The 17,775-nt window shown below is 47.5% G+C and overlaps 1 protein-coding gene across 1 annotated transcript; it reads right to left on the minus strand.

Annotated features, from left to right (window-relative positions):
* Window positions 1–9,857: 9,857 nt before the first annotated feature.
* Window positions 9,858–11,450, minus strand: LOC126545704 (zinc finger protein 532-like). Its single transcript, XM_050193658.3, has 2 exons — window positions 11,253–11,450; window positions 9,858–11,073 (listed from the first exon to the last, which is right to left on the minus strand). The coding sequence occupies exon 2, from the start codon at window positions 11,030–11,032 to the stop codon at window positions 10,193–10,195; it is 840 nt and encodes a 279-aa protein (XP_050049615.1). The 5' UTR covers window positions 11,033–11,073; window positions 11,253–11,450; the 3' UTR covers window positions 9,858–10,192.
* Between the last annotated feature and the right edge of the window lie 6,325 nt (window positions 11,451–17,775).

Raw genomic sequence — 17,775 nt, forward strand, 5'->3', positions numbered from 1 at the left:
ATGGCCGCGCGAACAATGGCATCGTGAGTGTAGAAAGTAGTGGAGTTGGCATGGGGAGGGAAAAGAGAGCCGAGAGGCAGGAGCGGGTCGCGGCCATAGAGCAGATAAAAGAGAGTAGCCGGCAACATGATGGTGTGATGAATTGTTGTCAAATGTAACAAATGCCAAGTGCAGTCCCAATCCCTGTGGTCATCCGAGATGTACATGGAGAGCATGTCTGTGAGTATGCGGTTGAGGCATTCAGCAAGTCTGCTTGTCAGGATTGTAAGCCATGGTGAATTCGTGAGACTTAAAGCAAGAGCGGAGGTCATCGACAACTTTTCAAAGAAAGCAAGGACCCTGAACAGTGAGTTGCTGACCATAAGTGCCATGGTGCAGGATCACTTCATGAAGAACGAAATTGGCGACATCAGTTGCACAGCTAGTTGGAAGCGCTCGTGTAACGGCATAACGCGTGGCATAGTCTGTCATGACGGCGACCCACTTGTTACCCAAGGACAATGTTGGAAAAGGGCCAAGGAGGTCTAAGCCAACATGGAAAAAAGGCTCATTTGGGATGTCTATTGGCTGAAGGTACCCAGTGGGAAGCAAAGGAAGCTTCTTGCGGCATTGACGGAGCTCGCAAGCCACAACGTAGCGTCGAACTGAGCGGTGTAGCCCAGGCCAGCAGAAGCGTCTGCAAATGCGATCGTAAGTGCAGGACACACCCAAATAATCAGCAGTGGGTGCATCGTGCAACTGCGCGAAAACAGTAGATCATAGATGCTGGGAACAACAAGGAGCAGTTCAGTGCCATCGGGTTGCATGTTGCACCGTTATAAGGTGTCATCTTGTAGTAGGAACAGGCGGAGGGAACAATCGTGCTTTTCTGTGGTGAGGCGCTCAATAAGGGGATAGTAAAGACAGGTCCCGATGCTGTTCGACAGCAACATTGAGGAAGTCGGTAATCGACAAAACGCAGGCATCAGCTTCAAGTTTTTTGGCACTGGGTGGATCGATCGGATAGCGAGGGAGGCAGTCGGCATCCTCGTGCAGCTGCCAGATTTATAGGACACAGAGAAGGTGTACTCTTGTAAACGTAAAGCCCAGCATCCAAGAGAGCCTGTGGGGTCTTTGAGTGAGGACAGTCAACATAAAGCCTGGTGATTTGTGACAACAGAAAAAGGTCGAACGAACAGGTAAGGGCGGAACTTAGCAATGACCCAAATGAGAGCAAGGCACTCGTGTTCGGTTATTGAATAATTCCGCTCTGAGGCTGAGAGAAGGCGGCTAGCGTAAGCAATTGTGTGATTTGCATCCTGTTGATGTTGGGACAAGATAGCACCAATGCCGTGACCACTTGCATCAGTGCAAACTTCTGTGTAGGCAGATAGATCAAAATGGCCCAAAGTTGGTGGATTTATGAGGCGAGCAGTAAGCACTGAAAATGCCTCGGCTTCTTCACGTCTCCAACAGAAACTAATGTCCTTTTAGAGGAGATCAGGAGATGACGAGCGATGTCGGCAAAGTTCTTAATGAAGCATCGAAAGTATGAACACAGCCCAAGGAAACTTTGGACATCAGCAGACGAACGAGGAGGTGCAAATTTGCTGACAGCACATATTTTGTCAGGGCCAGGCTTTATACTGGTAGCGTCGACAAAGTCTGCGAGTACTCATATTTGACGACAGCTGAGATGGCATTTGGCAGAACTGAGCTGTAGGCAGGCCGTCGAGCACGTCGAGGATGGCCGACAGCCGATGGAGATGGCTCTCGATTGTGGAAAAAAAAAACAATTACTTCATCAAGGTGACAGGAGCATGTAGACGATTTAAAACCACATAGAAGAGAGTTGATCATGCGTTCAAAAGTAGCAGGGGCACTACATAGTCCGAAAGGCATTACCTTACATTGGTAGAGGCCATATGGGGTGACAAGTGCAGTATTTTCGCGATCCTTTTCATCAACAGCAATTTGACAGTAGCCCGAACGTAAATCGATGGAAGAGAAATAACTGGCACCATGTAAGCAATCCAGTGTGTCATCGATACGCGGAAGAGGATGCATGTCCTTTTTCGTAATCTTGTTCAGATGGTGAAAATTGATCCAGAAACTCCACGTATTGTTCTTTTTGACCAGGATGACGGATGATGCCCATGGACTGCAGGCGGGCTCAATGATGTCTTAGAAGAGCATTTTATCCACCTCTGTTCGTATAGCCTGGCGTTCAGCTGTTGGCATGCAATAAGGCTGTCTGTGGATAGGAGGATCGTTGCCGGTGTGGATCGAATGGGTGGCAACGTTGGTTCGACCTAGCAGATGCTTGCTGAAATCGAATAGATCGTGGCAGGACATCAAGATGCGGCGGAGTGCGGCGGCGTAGGCAGGATGCAAGTTGGGAGCTATAATTTTGGCAAACTGGCCTTGAACAGAGCTGGGTCGAGCCAAAGATTCAGCAGAGCCAGACGGCAGAGCAGGCGTTAACTCAGAAACCGCGAAGTCATTCAATAGGTACAGCACGGCGACTGTGAAATATTGAGCAATAACCTGCGGAGACGACCCAAAGTTCAGGAAAGGGATCCACCCACGATTGCTGGTAACTGTGACAACAGCACTGGGAAGAGCTATTTGTTGTGTCAGGAAAACGTCATAGAGCGGGGATACCACGTATTCGCCATTGCGAAGAGGTGGAAAAGGAGGCATGGAAACATAGGTCGCAGCATCGGGTTGCAGCCGGACAAATTCAACGCACCGAAGTCTGGATTGGTCTGTGGCAGTGTCGGCAGAGTACTCGGGGCAGCTCGAGGCGGAGAACACTGGTTAAACAATCAATTAGTGCAGAGTGGACTGTCAAGAAGTCTATTCCAAGAATCGGTTCGTGAGGGCACTCGGCAAGCACAGTGAAGAGAAAAGATGTTGGGTGTCGCCCAACATCTTTTCTCTTCACTGTGCTCGCCGAGTGCTTTCACAAACCAATTCTTGGAATAGACTTCTTGACAGTCCACTCTGCACCACCCGGCAATGGTTATGCGGGCTGTACACATTCCCATCATGGCTGTGGTGCTGCCGTTGGCTACTCGGACGGCAGGCGACTCGGCAGGTGTCAGAACTTTCTGGAGATGACTACGAAGATCTGCTGAGTGCATTAGTGACACTTGAACTCGGGTATCAATGAAAGCTCTAACAGCCACACCGTCAACAAAAACTTCGATTAGGTTCCTTCTGGGAGCAAGGGTCAACAGAGGTTTTGCACTTTGGGTCGTCAATGCAGCCTCAGCTACATGAGCTGCATTGTTTAGTTTCCCGAGAAGCGGCCAGAATAAGATGGGGATGCGCACCATCGAGATGGAGGCGAACCAGACTGGCAGCATCGCGGTGAGGGCGAACAGCTGGTAGTGTTCCTGCGTCTGGTAAGGTTGGCATTGTAGAGCTCAGCGAGAAGGGACAGCAGACGAGGTTCACGTTCAAAGCGATGGTCAGTGTATGGTCGAGGTGAAGAGCACCGACCCGAGAGCACATGAAACAAATAGGTCTGTTGTCCAATGTTCGCCACTCCGCTGAGCTCCTGTAACAGGTTGAATTTGGTCTGGGCCGGTGCAACAATAGTAGCAATGACTGGAGCGGTAGGGACAGAGTGCTGGCCAACGGTTGGCTGAATGTTCATATTTGCAATTTCTTGGCGGATGATGGCTTGAATGAGCGAGATGATTAAGCCGTTGTGCGCCTGTGGACCGTGAGTGCAAGCCATGGCCTCTAGCTCATGACAGATGGCTTGCGTCAAACTCTGTGATGCTGGCTGTTGATGTAGCATTGGTAAGTCGCCGGAGGAGGTGGCAGCCGTATTGCGAAGCCGATCGAAGCGCTGTACAATACGTTTGCTCTTAGCTTGCTCGAAGCGCCGGTACACCGTTGTGATGGGCTCAACCTTTGCACACCTCTTGCAAAGAAGCAGGTTTAATGCATCGTCCACAGTGTTTGTTAAAATGTGGCCGACTTTACCTGCCTCCGACATGTCCTTACCTGCTTTTTGACAAAGAGCCAGAACGTCCCGAGTGTGTGAGACGTACAATTCTGTGGACGTCTGGGCCATCTGGACACAAGACGTGAGCTCTTTCTTGGGGCCATATTCTGAAACGTTCAACTTCAGCGATACTAGAGATTTAGCTTAGGTGGACACAAGCGTTGGGGCCCGCTAGCACTTGGGGCCCCAACGCGTGCGTCGCCCTAATCTAGAACTGCCTACTACTATTTCTGGCCTCGGCGATAGTTTTCCGCCAGGCGCATGCTGATTGGTTGTTTTAGCAAAATCTGAAGAGCTACGTCATCCAACTTCGCTCAAGCAGCCAATCAGCACGTGCTTGATGGCGAACTGTCGCCGAGGCGATAGTATCGCCGTAGCGGATCGTTTCAGAATATGACCCCAAGCTGCTAACTGGCATCCAACAGGCTTTCTGAAATTATTGCGCAGCTTTGCATATGTGTCCCAATTTGCAAGCTCGGATTCATGCGTCTCAAACCATATCTTTGCGGTTCCTCGCAAGTTTGGCATTCCACCTGTTGTGGTTGCCGACGCGTTCATAGCACGCCAACCATTCTTCGACGTCGTCAGTTTTGGGGGAAAGTGGGTAGGAGAGGACAACTTGCAGTGCTGTCTGGGTGGGTGGGGCAGTGTCGTTAGCCATGGCAGCAGAACAGATGTGTTGTCCGATGCGGAGATCCAGGTCAGGGTTTTGGAGAGTTTACCCCGCACCTCCACCAAATATGGGGAAGAATATTTAGAGGGGATATATATATACAGAGTTAACGTAGCTCGAAACTACAGGGCATAGTGATACTACTGAATGATGTCAGCGTCACCTCATCTTCCTTCTCCTCACATCTTTAATATATAGTGGCACAAACTACTACATAACAATATGCAAGCTTTATGGGGACCAAATTCTTCCAATGCATTTGCACCTTGTTATTATGGAAACCTTGTGTCTGGACAATGGGCAGGGAGAAGGTAAGCAAAGCCCATAGATGTACGTACTATTCTATTTTTATAGAAATGGGCAGTGTCAGTAAAATGTACTTCAGCGACCCTAAGCAAACATCTGAACATTCAATGAAAAGTTTCCATGCTTTAGTGTCAAGGTGATGGACATTTTGTTTGCCGATGTGTACAGCAAATTTTTTTTTCTGTGATTAGTAATACGTGAAATGAACTGGTTGTCAAAAGCTCACTAAGCAGGTTTCACTGTTTTGAGAACTGCATTCAAGGCCTAGCAGCAATGTGGACAGGAATCCCATAAGAGATTTTGGCTTGAATGCACTTTGTATGTAGAATTTCTGCCAGGCATTTGCAGATTTACAGCTATCTGTGTTGTTCATAATGCACTAGACTAGGATAACCAGAATGCCATTCAGTTTGCAAAGGTCGTTTTATTGAATTTAAACACTACATACATATAGCTATACCCCAAAACAGACCCTAATTGTAATATTAATTTTTTAATGAAATCTTGGTTCATTTTTGACTCATTTGTTATTATAGGCAAATGAATTTACAGATAGTTTTTGCTGGGAACCCCTGTGTCCACTCTAATGAGTCACACTATTTTTGGTGGCGATATGGTCACAATGTGGCAGAGCTTTCGCCATGCATTCGTGGAGATGAATGTAATGAGTTCACAGCAGAGGGCAAATACACTCATCCTAAAAATGACAAGCAAACATTCTCAGACCAAGGCCAGAAAATAGACAGTCTGCCACTGCGAAACCATAACTTTTTTAATTCAAAAGTTTGCTCTGTGGCATAAAATGTGTCAAGCATGTTATGTGTACAATGAAGTCCAGCAGGGACCTGTGCTGTTAGACCATAGATCTACAGGTGATAGTCAGGTGATCAGCTAAGGTGTAGCCTCACTTTTGACATGTAGTGGCTGCAGCGCAAATCATGGCCTCCACAAAGTAGTAGTACCAAAGCTTGGCAAAGTACAATTAGTAGAACATGGAAAGCAAGGACACTGAAGATATACATTATTCAATTATTGACTGGCAAAAACATTTTATATCTGGGGCAACAGCTGGGGTACGAGAGGGACCACAGTGGAGGGCTGAGGATCAATTCTGATCACCTAATATGCTCTAATGTACATCTAAAGTGCACACAGATAGGCTAACTCAGCCCTAAATTTGAACATGTGTTTGCTCTTAAGAACTCACTAGAAGTAATCACATTTTTAAAAGACAACTTCTCTGTTGGATATGCATCTTCCATTGATGTATACTTGTTTATGCAGTACTACACAATGAATTTCTTTTGTTACAGCTTGTATTGATGACAGTGGTGTTCTGGAATTTCGCTGGATGATGTTATGTAACTTCTGGAATTTTATCTCAGGAGTACACCTTTGTTTCTGTCAATGACAAGCTGTTTGTTCAGCAAAAAGGTATATGCATTGAGTTGTGTGTTGCTCCAGTGTTGTGCAACGTTTGTCTGTCTTAACTGACTTTGACCTGAACAATATGTTTGCCATGAGAAGGATACTTAAAATATATAGGTATGTCTAGTGATATTAAACAGTGCTGACCCTTTGACATACTCAGACACAGTGACATGTTCTTTCTCCCTTCAGACAATAAGGGAAGAGCCTTGCTTTTACCTTAAAGGATCCCAACCAGAACGAGCTGCAGTTTTTAAATATTAACATTACCTTCAAAAATCTACATGCACGCTGGGTGTACCGCCCTCAAGCTTGCAAAGAGTTGCCTCTATTTCACTCTGCCCACTCAATAATGGTTAAGAGGGCTATTGACCCGCCGTGGTTGCTCAGTGGCTATGGTGTTGGGCTGCTGAGCACGAGGTCACGGGATCGAATCCCGGCCACGGCGGCCGCATTTCGATGGAGGTGAAATGCGAAAACACCCGTGTACTTAGATTTAGGTGCACGTTGAAGAACCCCAGGTGGTCGAAATTTCCGGAGTCCTCCACTACGGCGTGCCTCATAATCAGAAAGTGGTTTTGGCACGTAAAACCCCACAATTAAAAGAGGGCTATTGCAACACTGTTTCCAGTCTGCGCTGCACAAGTCTTGCTAGAACACAGTGGTTTCAAGTCACTTATTGCACGGCTAGAATTTGCTGGGTTTCTTTGATTAATTCTGACTAGTGGATCAGAGGCCTTGCCGAGCCCTTATTTTACATTTTTAGTTTCATTACATTTTCGTTTTGCAATATATTCCCCGATTATATTCCTATGCCGTGTGAAAGTGGAAAAGTACGGTTTGGTCTCTTGTGCAAGGTTTGGGCCTTTGGGCTTCATACCGTTATAGCCTACAATGATCATTGGACAACGGATTTCACAGCAGAAGTTTATTATTTAAAGACAAAATATTTAACATCAACTATCATTATCAAGAATACTGATGGTTTTCTAAAATGCACATAAACAAAATTGCTGCAAATTATACTTAGACCTCGATATCTGCATTCTAGAGATTCTTGTGCATGTGCATGCATAATTTCGGTAAGAGTGAGTCACATTAAGTACAATAATTCTTGTGCACAAGCAGTGAGAAAAAGAGAAAAACGAAATTGAAAGTTTCTAAACATACCTATTATCATTGAAGATGTTCAGTTTGTATGAAATTTGGCCAGAACACAGACCAGTCCTTTCCAGAAATGCAGAACTTCAAAATTCTGCTGTGTAGCTATACAAGCTTCCTCCTCCAGGTGGGCTTTCTTTTCTGCACTGAGCTTCAGCTGTTTGTTTTCCAGACATTCTTTTGATTCTTCTATGCTCCCTGGTTGCTCAGAACAATTAAGTCCAAACTTTGAAAGACACCCCAGTCCTGTAGAACCTCCTCAAAGCCTTTGTTGAACTACAGCTTGGCCAAAGAAGTGACTGTATCCACAACAGTGCATTAAGCAAATCTTGCTTTGAAAGACGGCCATGTTTTTGATTTTGCCCTGAACATAACAGCTTTTTCCCTCTCAACCTCTCGTATGTAAGAGGCATGCCCTTTGCTTGAGCACTTGCGAAAATTGGAGAATGAGTTGGGGCCAGTTCAACTATGGCTAGTGATCGCTTATGCTTACACCAGGAAAGTGCACCATCTGGGTAAAACATGTGGTTATTGAGCACCAGTTGAGTATGAACTAAAAAAATCAAGCCCGTACAGCTAGCATGCCTCAATTAGAATCATTTTTCAGTCTTCTGGCTGGAGAAATACCTTGTTTTTACACGTTAAAATAGAATGTTGAAATAACTTTGCAACCATAATCTAAAAATAATGTTTGTTTTTTCATACAAAAATGCAATATTTTGAGCTGCACCTCCCTTTACAATTGAAGAAATTGTAGGTGGTGATAGCATAGCGTTATAAACTATCGATGTCCACATCTGCTAGCACAATGTGTTCGCCCAAGCAACACAGTGCCAATGAAAGCTGAATTTATCCAGCCATCTCCTGCATCACCAGGTTAGTCTACTCTGTGCTTTTTCATAATACACACAAAACAAGTTTGGATTACATAGGTGGCTGCATTTTCTTTGGAAACATAAGCACCCCATCTCCCTGTTCCTAGAGGCTCCATTTAACCCACAGCTAACGCAAAGAAGCATCAAGTGAAGAAAGCTAGATGGACCAATTTAATGATTTCTGGAGGTGGCTCACTCAGTTCTTGGTGGCAGATGTGACCCAAGCCCATAACAATGGTCTTACCTGCATGCACATCAGTGGCTTATTATGTCACTTTGTTTAGTGTTGTGCATGTTTTGAACTGGATGCAATTAAGGGTGACAATTGCTTTGGCGTGCTGCAGCAACTATTTATACCATAATTACTGTGTCAGCAGTTGCCTGTAAACAAACATATTTTGTGGTGCTACAGCCAGGGCAGCAGCATTGCTTTTCTATAATGACAGTAGTAGGCTGTCAGCTTCGAGTTACTTTAACGCCAGAAGGCCAAATGTATCATTTTTGATACACCAAGTTGGATACCTCACAAGTTCGAAAATGTTATTTCAGCAGGGGTAACTAATGCAAAGCCCTTGCAGCATTTTTTATTTAAGTTGTGGATATAAAAGAAACACTCACTAATTACTATGCTAATTTCACATAAAATATTACATTCAAACAATTACTATATTAATTAATTTCACCACAAATAACATGAAATTCTTTATGGCACCTGCAGGATGGAAAGCCTATGGTAGAGCAAGTATGTGATACAGTAGTAGGGGGCAGTGTTCATTTTTCCCATGACCAGTGATGGCAATGCCACCACTTGGCAAAGCTACAGCCCCTCCATCCATGCGCCAGCACCACTTTTCCTAAGTAGCGCCAGCCTTTGATGTGCGCCGCTACTCCCCGATTCGTCGCTCATACCAGTTCCGCTTCTGCCATTTCCGGTTCCCGAATTTTCGCTTGTTGCACGCTCACACCTCTATTCAACAGTGACGTCGCTTCCACCTAAAATAAGAAGCTGGGGCTACCCAAGTTCCACTTGAAGCCGGAAGCTGAGGGGGTGAGGGAGAAGCGTGGAGGAGGAGGGTAGGTTGGCAGTACTTAACCTGGTTGGCGAAAACATGTATGGAGGGGCTTCAGGCAAGGCATTATTGCCAAGTGATAGTTTTGCCATTGGTCGTCATTGGTACCATTTCAAGTTCGCTACCACTACACCTCTCTCTCATTAATGAAAGATGGAAAGTGCATGGTATTGTGCAAAAACAGTGCATTTATATTCAGTAGTCACAAGCGAGCATTCACAAAGCTTCCAGCAAGACAGAATTCACCTTCTCTTAAACCACCACCCCTTTCTCATTCTTATGTTGTAGGCACACACAATTCGGTGAAATGTATGGAAACACAAAGTTCAGCTTCAGAATCAGAATCAGAGAATCCATAACCACATTTATTTGGGTAAATATAAACTATGTATGATCTATGTAACAGTAATATATACAGCACTTTTAAAGTTACGCTTAATTAGCACATATGATGAGCATGCATTACGAAGCTATTCATGGCTCCTCTTTGTTCTCCTCTGAAGGAAGTATAAAAGTGGCATTTTTCTACACACTACATTTTGCAATCCTATCTCACTTTTAACCCTTTTATTCTGCATTTGAAGCTGCAGTGACACCGGTTGTTGGAAGCTTTCATTTCATACTCTTGCAGATATACCTGAAAAATAGAGAGCAGTGTTCATTGTTACTTATTGATCACTCACAGCCGCACTGGGGTTTTTTTTCGAGGCGTCACCGAGATGGCATGATGCATGAGCAGATGTTCCCTGAGCACCGACAGTTTAAAGAATTTGGTGCCACAGTAAACGCAGGCATGGCGTGCTTTCATTAGCTTGAGAAAGCCCTTGTGACGCATACGTACATGCTCATCAATCTGGTAGCCGTGCTGAAACTTCATGCCGCATAGTGCACACAGGTAGTTGAGCGGCGTATGCACACTGCAGCGACTCTTCTTGGACAGGGCTGATTTGCGCATCGGCTGCTGGGCAGGCAAGTCGCCAGCGATTTTCTGCAACTCTTTTATGAGGTCATCAAGTTCGAAAGAGGACACTGTGTCGTCGCGTTCGCAAAGCGGTTTGCCTACGATACCCGCGAATAGCGGATAGAAGTCTCCGTCTTCCCAGACGTCGTGTTGCTGAATATGTGCAATGAGCAGATCGGCTGACGCGTAGCGCATAGCGCAGAATGCGCACGCAAACCGCAGCAACTTTACGTCTTCGGCAGCCGTATGACTGGCGTCTAGATGTTGCCGCAGTGCCAAATGTGACGCAAATCGCAAAGGACAGAGGAAGCATTGTAGGCCGAAGTTCTCCGTGCTCTGCAGAATACTGCACGGCTTTACAGCAGGATCCGGAACGCGCAGGTCGCCCGGTGCGTGGCTCCAGGTGTGCACGCAAAGCAGAACGTAATGGCTGAAGACGGCCTCACAGGTTGGACACTTAAACCGGCACTTGCAATGCTCCGGAACGCGTCTTCGAGGTGTTGACGTGGGAAACGTCTTAGGTGGAAGAAGAAACCGCACAGTCTTGCCACTGGCCATGGTGGGCGGAGGCTTTCCGAGGGCTACCTCGGCCGAACACACTGGAAAAATGTTGGAACCGAAGCAAAATGTAGACAATTAATACTCTACACTTCACGTCTCCGCGCAGTTCCAAATGATGCGCAAACCGTCAGTTATACAAATCGCGGAACCCAAACATTCAAACGCACTGTCGGAACGTTGCAGCAGTTCAAAATTACAAGTGTCAACACTGACTCACCTCCGTTTGTGGCTTTGACAATGTAGGGATTGGGCGCGTGAGACAAACTTGCCTCGTCTGCGTTTTTTAGAAACCGAATCAAGTTACCACCATTTGTTACTTTTCAAATTTAACACCTACAAACCGCCTTTAAAACGCCCGTTCGTCTTTTGGGATGTACAGACGTAACAGGGGGCAACGGTAGAGAGATACCGGTGATTACATGATGATGATGATGCTTGCGAGCCCCGCGCGCGCGCCACCGCATTTCTCGAGTTTCTCTTATGCACGGTCACATGGCCTCCGAAATCGTTCGGCGCGCGCTGCCTCGCAGTGCGGAGGCCATGGTGGAGATGCATAGTCTTATGAAAGCACTTCGGCGGCTTTCGCTGTGCTGTAAAAGGACATCGATTATCGCAATTTTTCTTCCAATGAGAGATACTTTTATGTTCTTAATAGAGTACAGAGGTTTTTAGCCGGCCTTACACTCGAAAATGAAAATAGGCGCGAGCGATTCAATCGCTCGTGCCTATTTGCATGTTTTGCCGCAAGTTAAAACACATACAAAAGGAAGACACATAGAAGACTAGGCCAACAAGCAGTTGTGTTGCAACTGACAGCTAGGCAGCGGCGTAGCCAAGAGTTGTTTGTGTGGGAGGGGTGCGGGGGGATACACTGAAGGAGATTATATAAACGTTTAGTATATATAACCTCCTTGAACACAACGGGCACGTACCTATTTTATGACGTACCTCCAGTGCTGACAAGTCGTGCCGATCGAGAGCGATCGGCGACCTATAAAAAGAAATGCGCATTTTTTTTTTCCGAAAGCATGAAATTTACAGTGTAAAAGATATTTCCGTGGGGCCCATAGCATGTCCTGATATTCGTGCACAGTTTCTGCGACAAATGGCACATCCGCCGGACGTCCTAAGGATATTGCATCTGGATCTTAATTCATTCCCCACACGTGAATAGTTCTCCTCCCAGAGGCTTTATATGAATTTAATTTCCCCTATGACAGAATTATGTTTCCTCATATTGCCGCTCTCCACATGCTAGTTATGAGCATTTCTAGCAAGATACCCTTCCAAGCGCCTCATCGCATCGCATGGTGAGACGGCGCATGTCTCACGCGCACGCGGGCTCCTGGTCATGGGGGCGTGAGAGAAGTGTGTTCGGTGAAGAGACGTGGTTGTCTATTGAAAAGGCTCCAGTTAACTCTTCTTGCAAATTGTGTGAACGTGTTTTAGCCTTTAGTTTCGGGGCACAAATTCGCACACAATAAACCATTTCGTTTACTGTGCTTCGTTGAAGAGCGCTACATTTCTGGTGGAGGTGTCCGGTATGAGTGGAAGTTCCCAATCTGCAAGGGAACGGAGCCCCGACCCTCAGCGATTGGTACACTGGCTCCATGCAGTGCACCATCCCCACTGGACCACGGATATCCTCTGGACGTCCCAATTAGACCAGAACGTTCAAGTCCCAGTTAGGAAGTTAAGTTATGGGGTTTTACGTGCCAAAACCACTTACTGATTATGAGGCACGCCGTAGTGGAGGACTCCGGAAATTTCGACCACCTGGGGTTCTTTAACGTGCACCTAAATCTAAGTACACGGGTGTTTTCGCATTTCGCCCCCATCGAAATGCGGCCGCCGTGACCGGGATTCGATCCCGCGACCTCGTGCTCAGCAGCCTAACACCATAGCCACTGAGCAACCACGGCGGGTTCCCAGTTAGGACGTCCAGTGGATAACATGGAGACATTAATTTCAGGACGTCCTATTTAAACCATCCTTCGGACATCCACAGGATTGAAGTTCAGGGATTTAAACAAATTCCAAAACCTTATTCTTGTGGATGTCCTAACAATGTTTTCAAAAGCTAGGATGTCCCATACCGGACGTATGATGGGACCAACAGTTGCAATACCCGTCCTACGCGATGTATGTAAGCACAAATGATGCAACTGTTTATTCGCTTTTGCTGATTCCACAGCTTAGCTCGAATTCGGTCAACTCAACTCATGATAATGCAGATCTATGCATACTGCCTGCTTTGCCCTATATATATTCTGGAATGGACTAATCGCAAAAAATTATAGGCCCGCAAATATGCAGGCACCCCAAACTCTGCCTCAGTCCGAGTTACGTGGGACCAAAACCGAACACGCGCATGCCGTTGCGCAGCCCCTCCTTTCACAAAATCCTAACATCCATGCACGGACGGTTTTTTTTTTTTTACTTCAATAGCAAAAAGCAACCTTATTGAGCCTTCTCCAAAAGGCTACCGTACTTATTTGCTAAATTTATTACGCGTGGTCCGTGCACTCCGCTGCGAAATCGGAGAGAGCCAAGCAGAACGAAAACCACGTGAGAAGAAAAGAACTAGGAAGCTTTACGTATCAAAACTGAAGACACGAAAAATCGGTCCAGCGCGTTTACGTGGTCATTCCGCGGAATGTTAAGTCTCTTCCACGGCAGCCTTCAGCGCACGCTTTTCGAAAAGCCATGCCCGACAGCAACGTGAAGCTGCCGTACTCAGCTCAAACTTCCAATGAAGACGATAAATGTAAAGTTGCAATGAATGAATGTACATGCGCATTGGGAGAAAACGTGCACGGAGCAGTAGGCAGAGCACGGAACCGACTAAGCGCACGTTAACGCCTACCGCAAGGCATAAACCAACACAAGCGTGACCTGTGCTCTCCGAACATGTCGAGAAAGCCGAATACTACAACCCCTGCCGTAGAACAGAGCAATGACTGCCTTTACTTAGTGTCCCTGTATATGCTCCCTGCGGGAGCATGCGAAGTAAAACAAAAATCACGCAGACATTCCGTTTGTGTGTTTTATTATTTCTATAAACTTCAATTGGTCAATTATAGGAACAGATCGCACAGATAACTTGAATAATTCACAGAGTCTTGAATAATTCTCGAAGTCACGTGTCACCACAAGCGACGTCACACTGCGGACACGACTACGTAGGCGCAGGAGCACGACTACGTCACCGTCCGGCTTGGAGCGCGGCGGCCGCGAGAAGGAAAAACGACGTTCGGTTTGAAATTTCAGATCTTTCCGCGGCGCGTAGCGATGTAATACTTTGCAGACACGATCGTTATCGCGCAATGTATGCTCTGCGCTTGTCAGCTTAAAATGGCCAGACCTGGTGAGCGGCCCCTAAGAGAAAAAAAAACGCAATCAGGAAAGAAACAATTTATGATAACTCAAAGGGAAGCTCATTACTTTTCGAAGCGAGATCAGGGTGCCTTAGAACGCGCACTTACAATCGAGATATAAGAAGGTAGAAGCATGTGCTTGCTGCGGTAGAGCTAGGGAAACGATGGAGCATGTTTTATAGGAATGTGAAGACGTCTGCGCAGCAGTCAATTCAGGCACTGCTGGCCTCCTTGAAGCCCTTGGGTTCAGCGAGAGCAGGGGTAAAGTAAACACGTTCGCAGTAGAGGTTAGTAAGAGGCAATTGGAAGATTGGTGGAAGTAGGTAAACGACAAAAAACGGAGACACACAAAAGCAAAGTTCACAACAGGGGGTCAGAAAATTTGGTTATGGGAATTATTAGGTCTTGCCATTGAGTGCAGGAGTTGGCTGACGTTGAGGAGGGTATTGAGAACTGAAGGTTTATTTACATTATTTACAGTAATAACACAAAGTAACGAACAGTAATAATGTCATCGACGGCCGGCAGCAAATCGGACGCTGCGCCCCGTGACAAGAAGAACGAAAAAACTATTCTCCCTGTCTCTCGCTTTTAACCCCTTCGGTCTCTCGGGGTCACGACATTTTCGGCCAATCGTCTAGCCAGCTCAGGTGTCATTTTCCTCTAATGGTAGGCGCCCGTGCAAGTGCCGTCACATTCGGCCAATGGGGACGTTCCAGGGGCTCCATTGTTCGAGGGTTGACTTGCCTCCGGTGTCGCCCTCCTCGACTGGAAGCGCTCAGCTGGAGGAGGCGGGTTATTCTCGAACGACCCTCCAGAGCCGCAAAACAGCTTTGCTCGAGACCAAGAACAACTACCTGGAACCGTGCCAGCCTCCTGTTGCACATTCGGGAAAAGTCAAGCAGGGGGGGGGGGGGGGGGAGACAATAGCTCGAAGTGCGGCGCATGAGGTGGGGGTCGCCAACCTGTCTGACGGGTCCGGTACGTGGTAGACGCCCCCGGCGCACCATAAATGGAATGCGACGGCGATTGGATGTGGTCGGGGAACTTGAGTGATGCCAGGAAAAGGGTCCGTATCCAACAGCTCCTCCTCGCCCCGGAAGTTCGGAATGGCCGGTGAACTCAATTCGCTGGCCATGAGGAACGCTGACGGAACATGTAGTGTACTGGTGACGAGCCTCGTGTGACGAATTTCTGGATCCCGGGCCCTGCAGAACGTACGTAAAACAAACGAAACAGCATAGCGCTGCACCACGTGCAAGCGCAGACTCTTCACCCCTGACTCGCCAGGCTATTACTATGTCAAAATCAACCCTGTTTTTTCTCCCCAATTTTGATAAAGCAGTTCCAACCACCTTTCTAAACAGCTTTCCATATCTCCCCGAATGCCGACAAGGCCATAGTGATATTGTCGTTGCAAAAGAAACGGGAGAAAGTTAAACAATTAGTGAAAACAACTTTTATAACTATACACAAGCAAAGTTCTGAAACTACAAGTATGACTTCCAGCCCATAATAACACTTCCTACCTCGTTAGTCAAAGGAAGGAAGGTAATAAGTCGGTTTACCGAAACAACCGGCTCAAACCATCCGCGTTCCCATTTAACTTGCCCCTTTTGTAACGGACGGTGAAGTTATATTACTGGAGAATTAGACTCCATCTGAGCAAGCGTCCGTTCTTAGGGGACATGTGTCTGAGCCAGGTCAGAGGACAGTGGTCGGTCTCGAAAGTGAATTTCGCTCCATACAGATAACAAGATCATTTCTGGACCGCCCAAACTAAGCAGGCGCATTCTCTCTGCACGTTAATTTTCGGCTAGCATACAGTACCGGATGCTCCTGCGCGCCTTCGCCCACCTGGCTGAGGACGACTCCCAACCCTCTGTTACCAGCGTCGCATTGCACGATAAATTCCTTATGTGAAAGGGTTTATTGGTGGCGCCTAATGCGAAGGCACAGCGACCGGGAACGGCGAGGCAGCCCGAAACACTGTCCAAACGGACGCCAGCGATCAACAGCGCGAGCGGAGACGAGCCGCGTGTTGGCGATGCGGCTGTGCCGCGAGGCGCGTCTTCTTCTTCACAATCTCCCCCCGGACAAAAAGAGCCATCCTGGCTCCTTAAGAATCGGGAGGTAGAGGGTCGTGGTAGGGCTTGAGACGCGAGACGTGGACAATGTCACGTCCACGCCGGCGCAAGTCTTCAGGTGGTGACAGGGGCTCAATGAGAAAATTCACCGGGGACGTTTGTTCCAAGACTCGGTAAGGCCCTTCGAATTTTGGGACGAGTTTCGAGGAAAGCCCCGGCGTTTGGAAAGGGACCGACAACCACACAAGAACGCCTGGAGCGTAGGTGGTGTTTGGACGCGTGTCGATGCGGTTTTCTTTCTGGCGCTGCTGTTGCTCTGCCGTAAAGGAGCGCGCTAGCTGGCGGCATTCTGCGGCTTGTCGGGCGACGTCGGACACAGGTAGACACTCGGAGGCGTCAGGACGGTATGGAAGGAGCGTGTCGATGGTATGCGTGGGCTCGCGACCATACAGGAGGAAGAAAGGTGAAAATCCCGTAGTGGCCTGGATCGCGGTGTTGTACGCGAACGTGATGAATGGAAGGATGCGGTCCCAGTTACCATGATCAGATGTCACGTACATAGAGAGCATATCACCAAGTGTGCGGTTAAATCGCTCTGTGAGCCCGTTAGTCTGTGGATGGTATGCCGTGCTTGTCCGATGAATAATGTGGCATTCCGAAAGCAAACTTTCGACGACTTCGGAGAGGAAGGCGCGACCTCGATCGCTGAGGAGTTCTCGAGGTGCGCCGTGTCGAAGCACGAATCGATGTAGGACGAAAGAGGCTACATCCCGCGCTGTAGCACTCGGTAAAGCAGCAGTTTCGGCGTAGCGTGTCAAATGGTCAACAGCAACTACGATCCACCGATTGCCGTCTGGCGTCATAGGAAGCGGGCCGTATAGGTCGATGCCGACGCGATCGAAGGGTGCGGCAGGGCACGGGAGCGGCTGCAAGGCACCAGACGGGCGTAAAGGCGGCGATTTGCGGCGTTGACAGTCAAGACAGCACCGAACAAACTTGTGTACAAAATTGTACATGCCGCGCCAGTAGTAGCGGTGGCGAATTCGTTCGTACGTCTTGAAGACTCCGGCGTGGCCACACTGCGGATCGTTGTGGAAAGCGGCACATATTTGAGACCTTAAGCTGCGGGGAACCACCAGAAGCCACCGACGACCTTCAGGAGTGTAATTGCGTCGGTGCAGCAGCTGGTCACGAATGGCAAAATGAACTGCTTGGCGTCGGAGGGTTCGGGATACAGGGATGGTCGATGATCCAGAAAGATAGTCGAAAAGAGAAG

Source organism: Dermacentor andersoni, chromosome 1 (genome assembly GCF_023375885.2).
Source record: "Dermacentor andersoni chromosome 1, qqDerAnde1_hic_scaffold, whole genome shotgun sequence".
Taxonomy (NCBI): Eukaryota; Metazoa; Arthropoda; class Arachnida; order Ixodida; family Ixodidae; genus Dermacentor; species Dermacentor andersoni.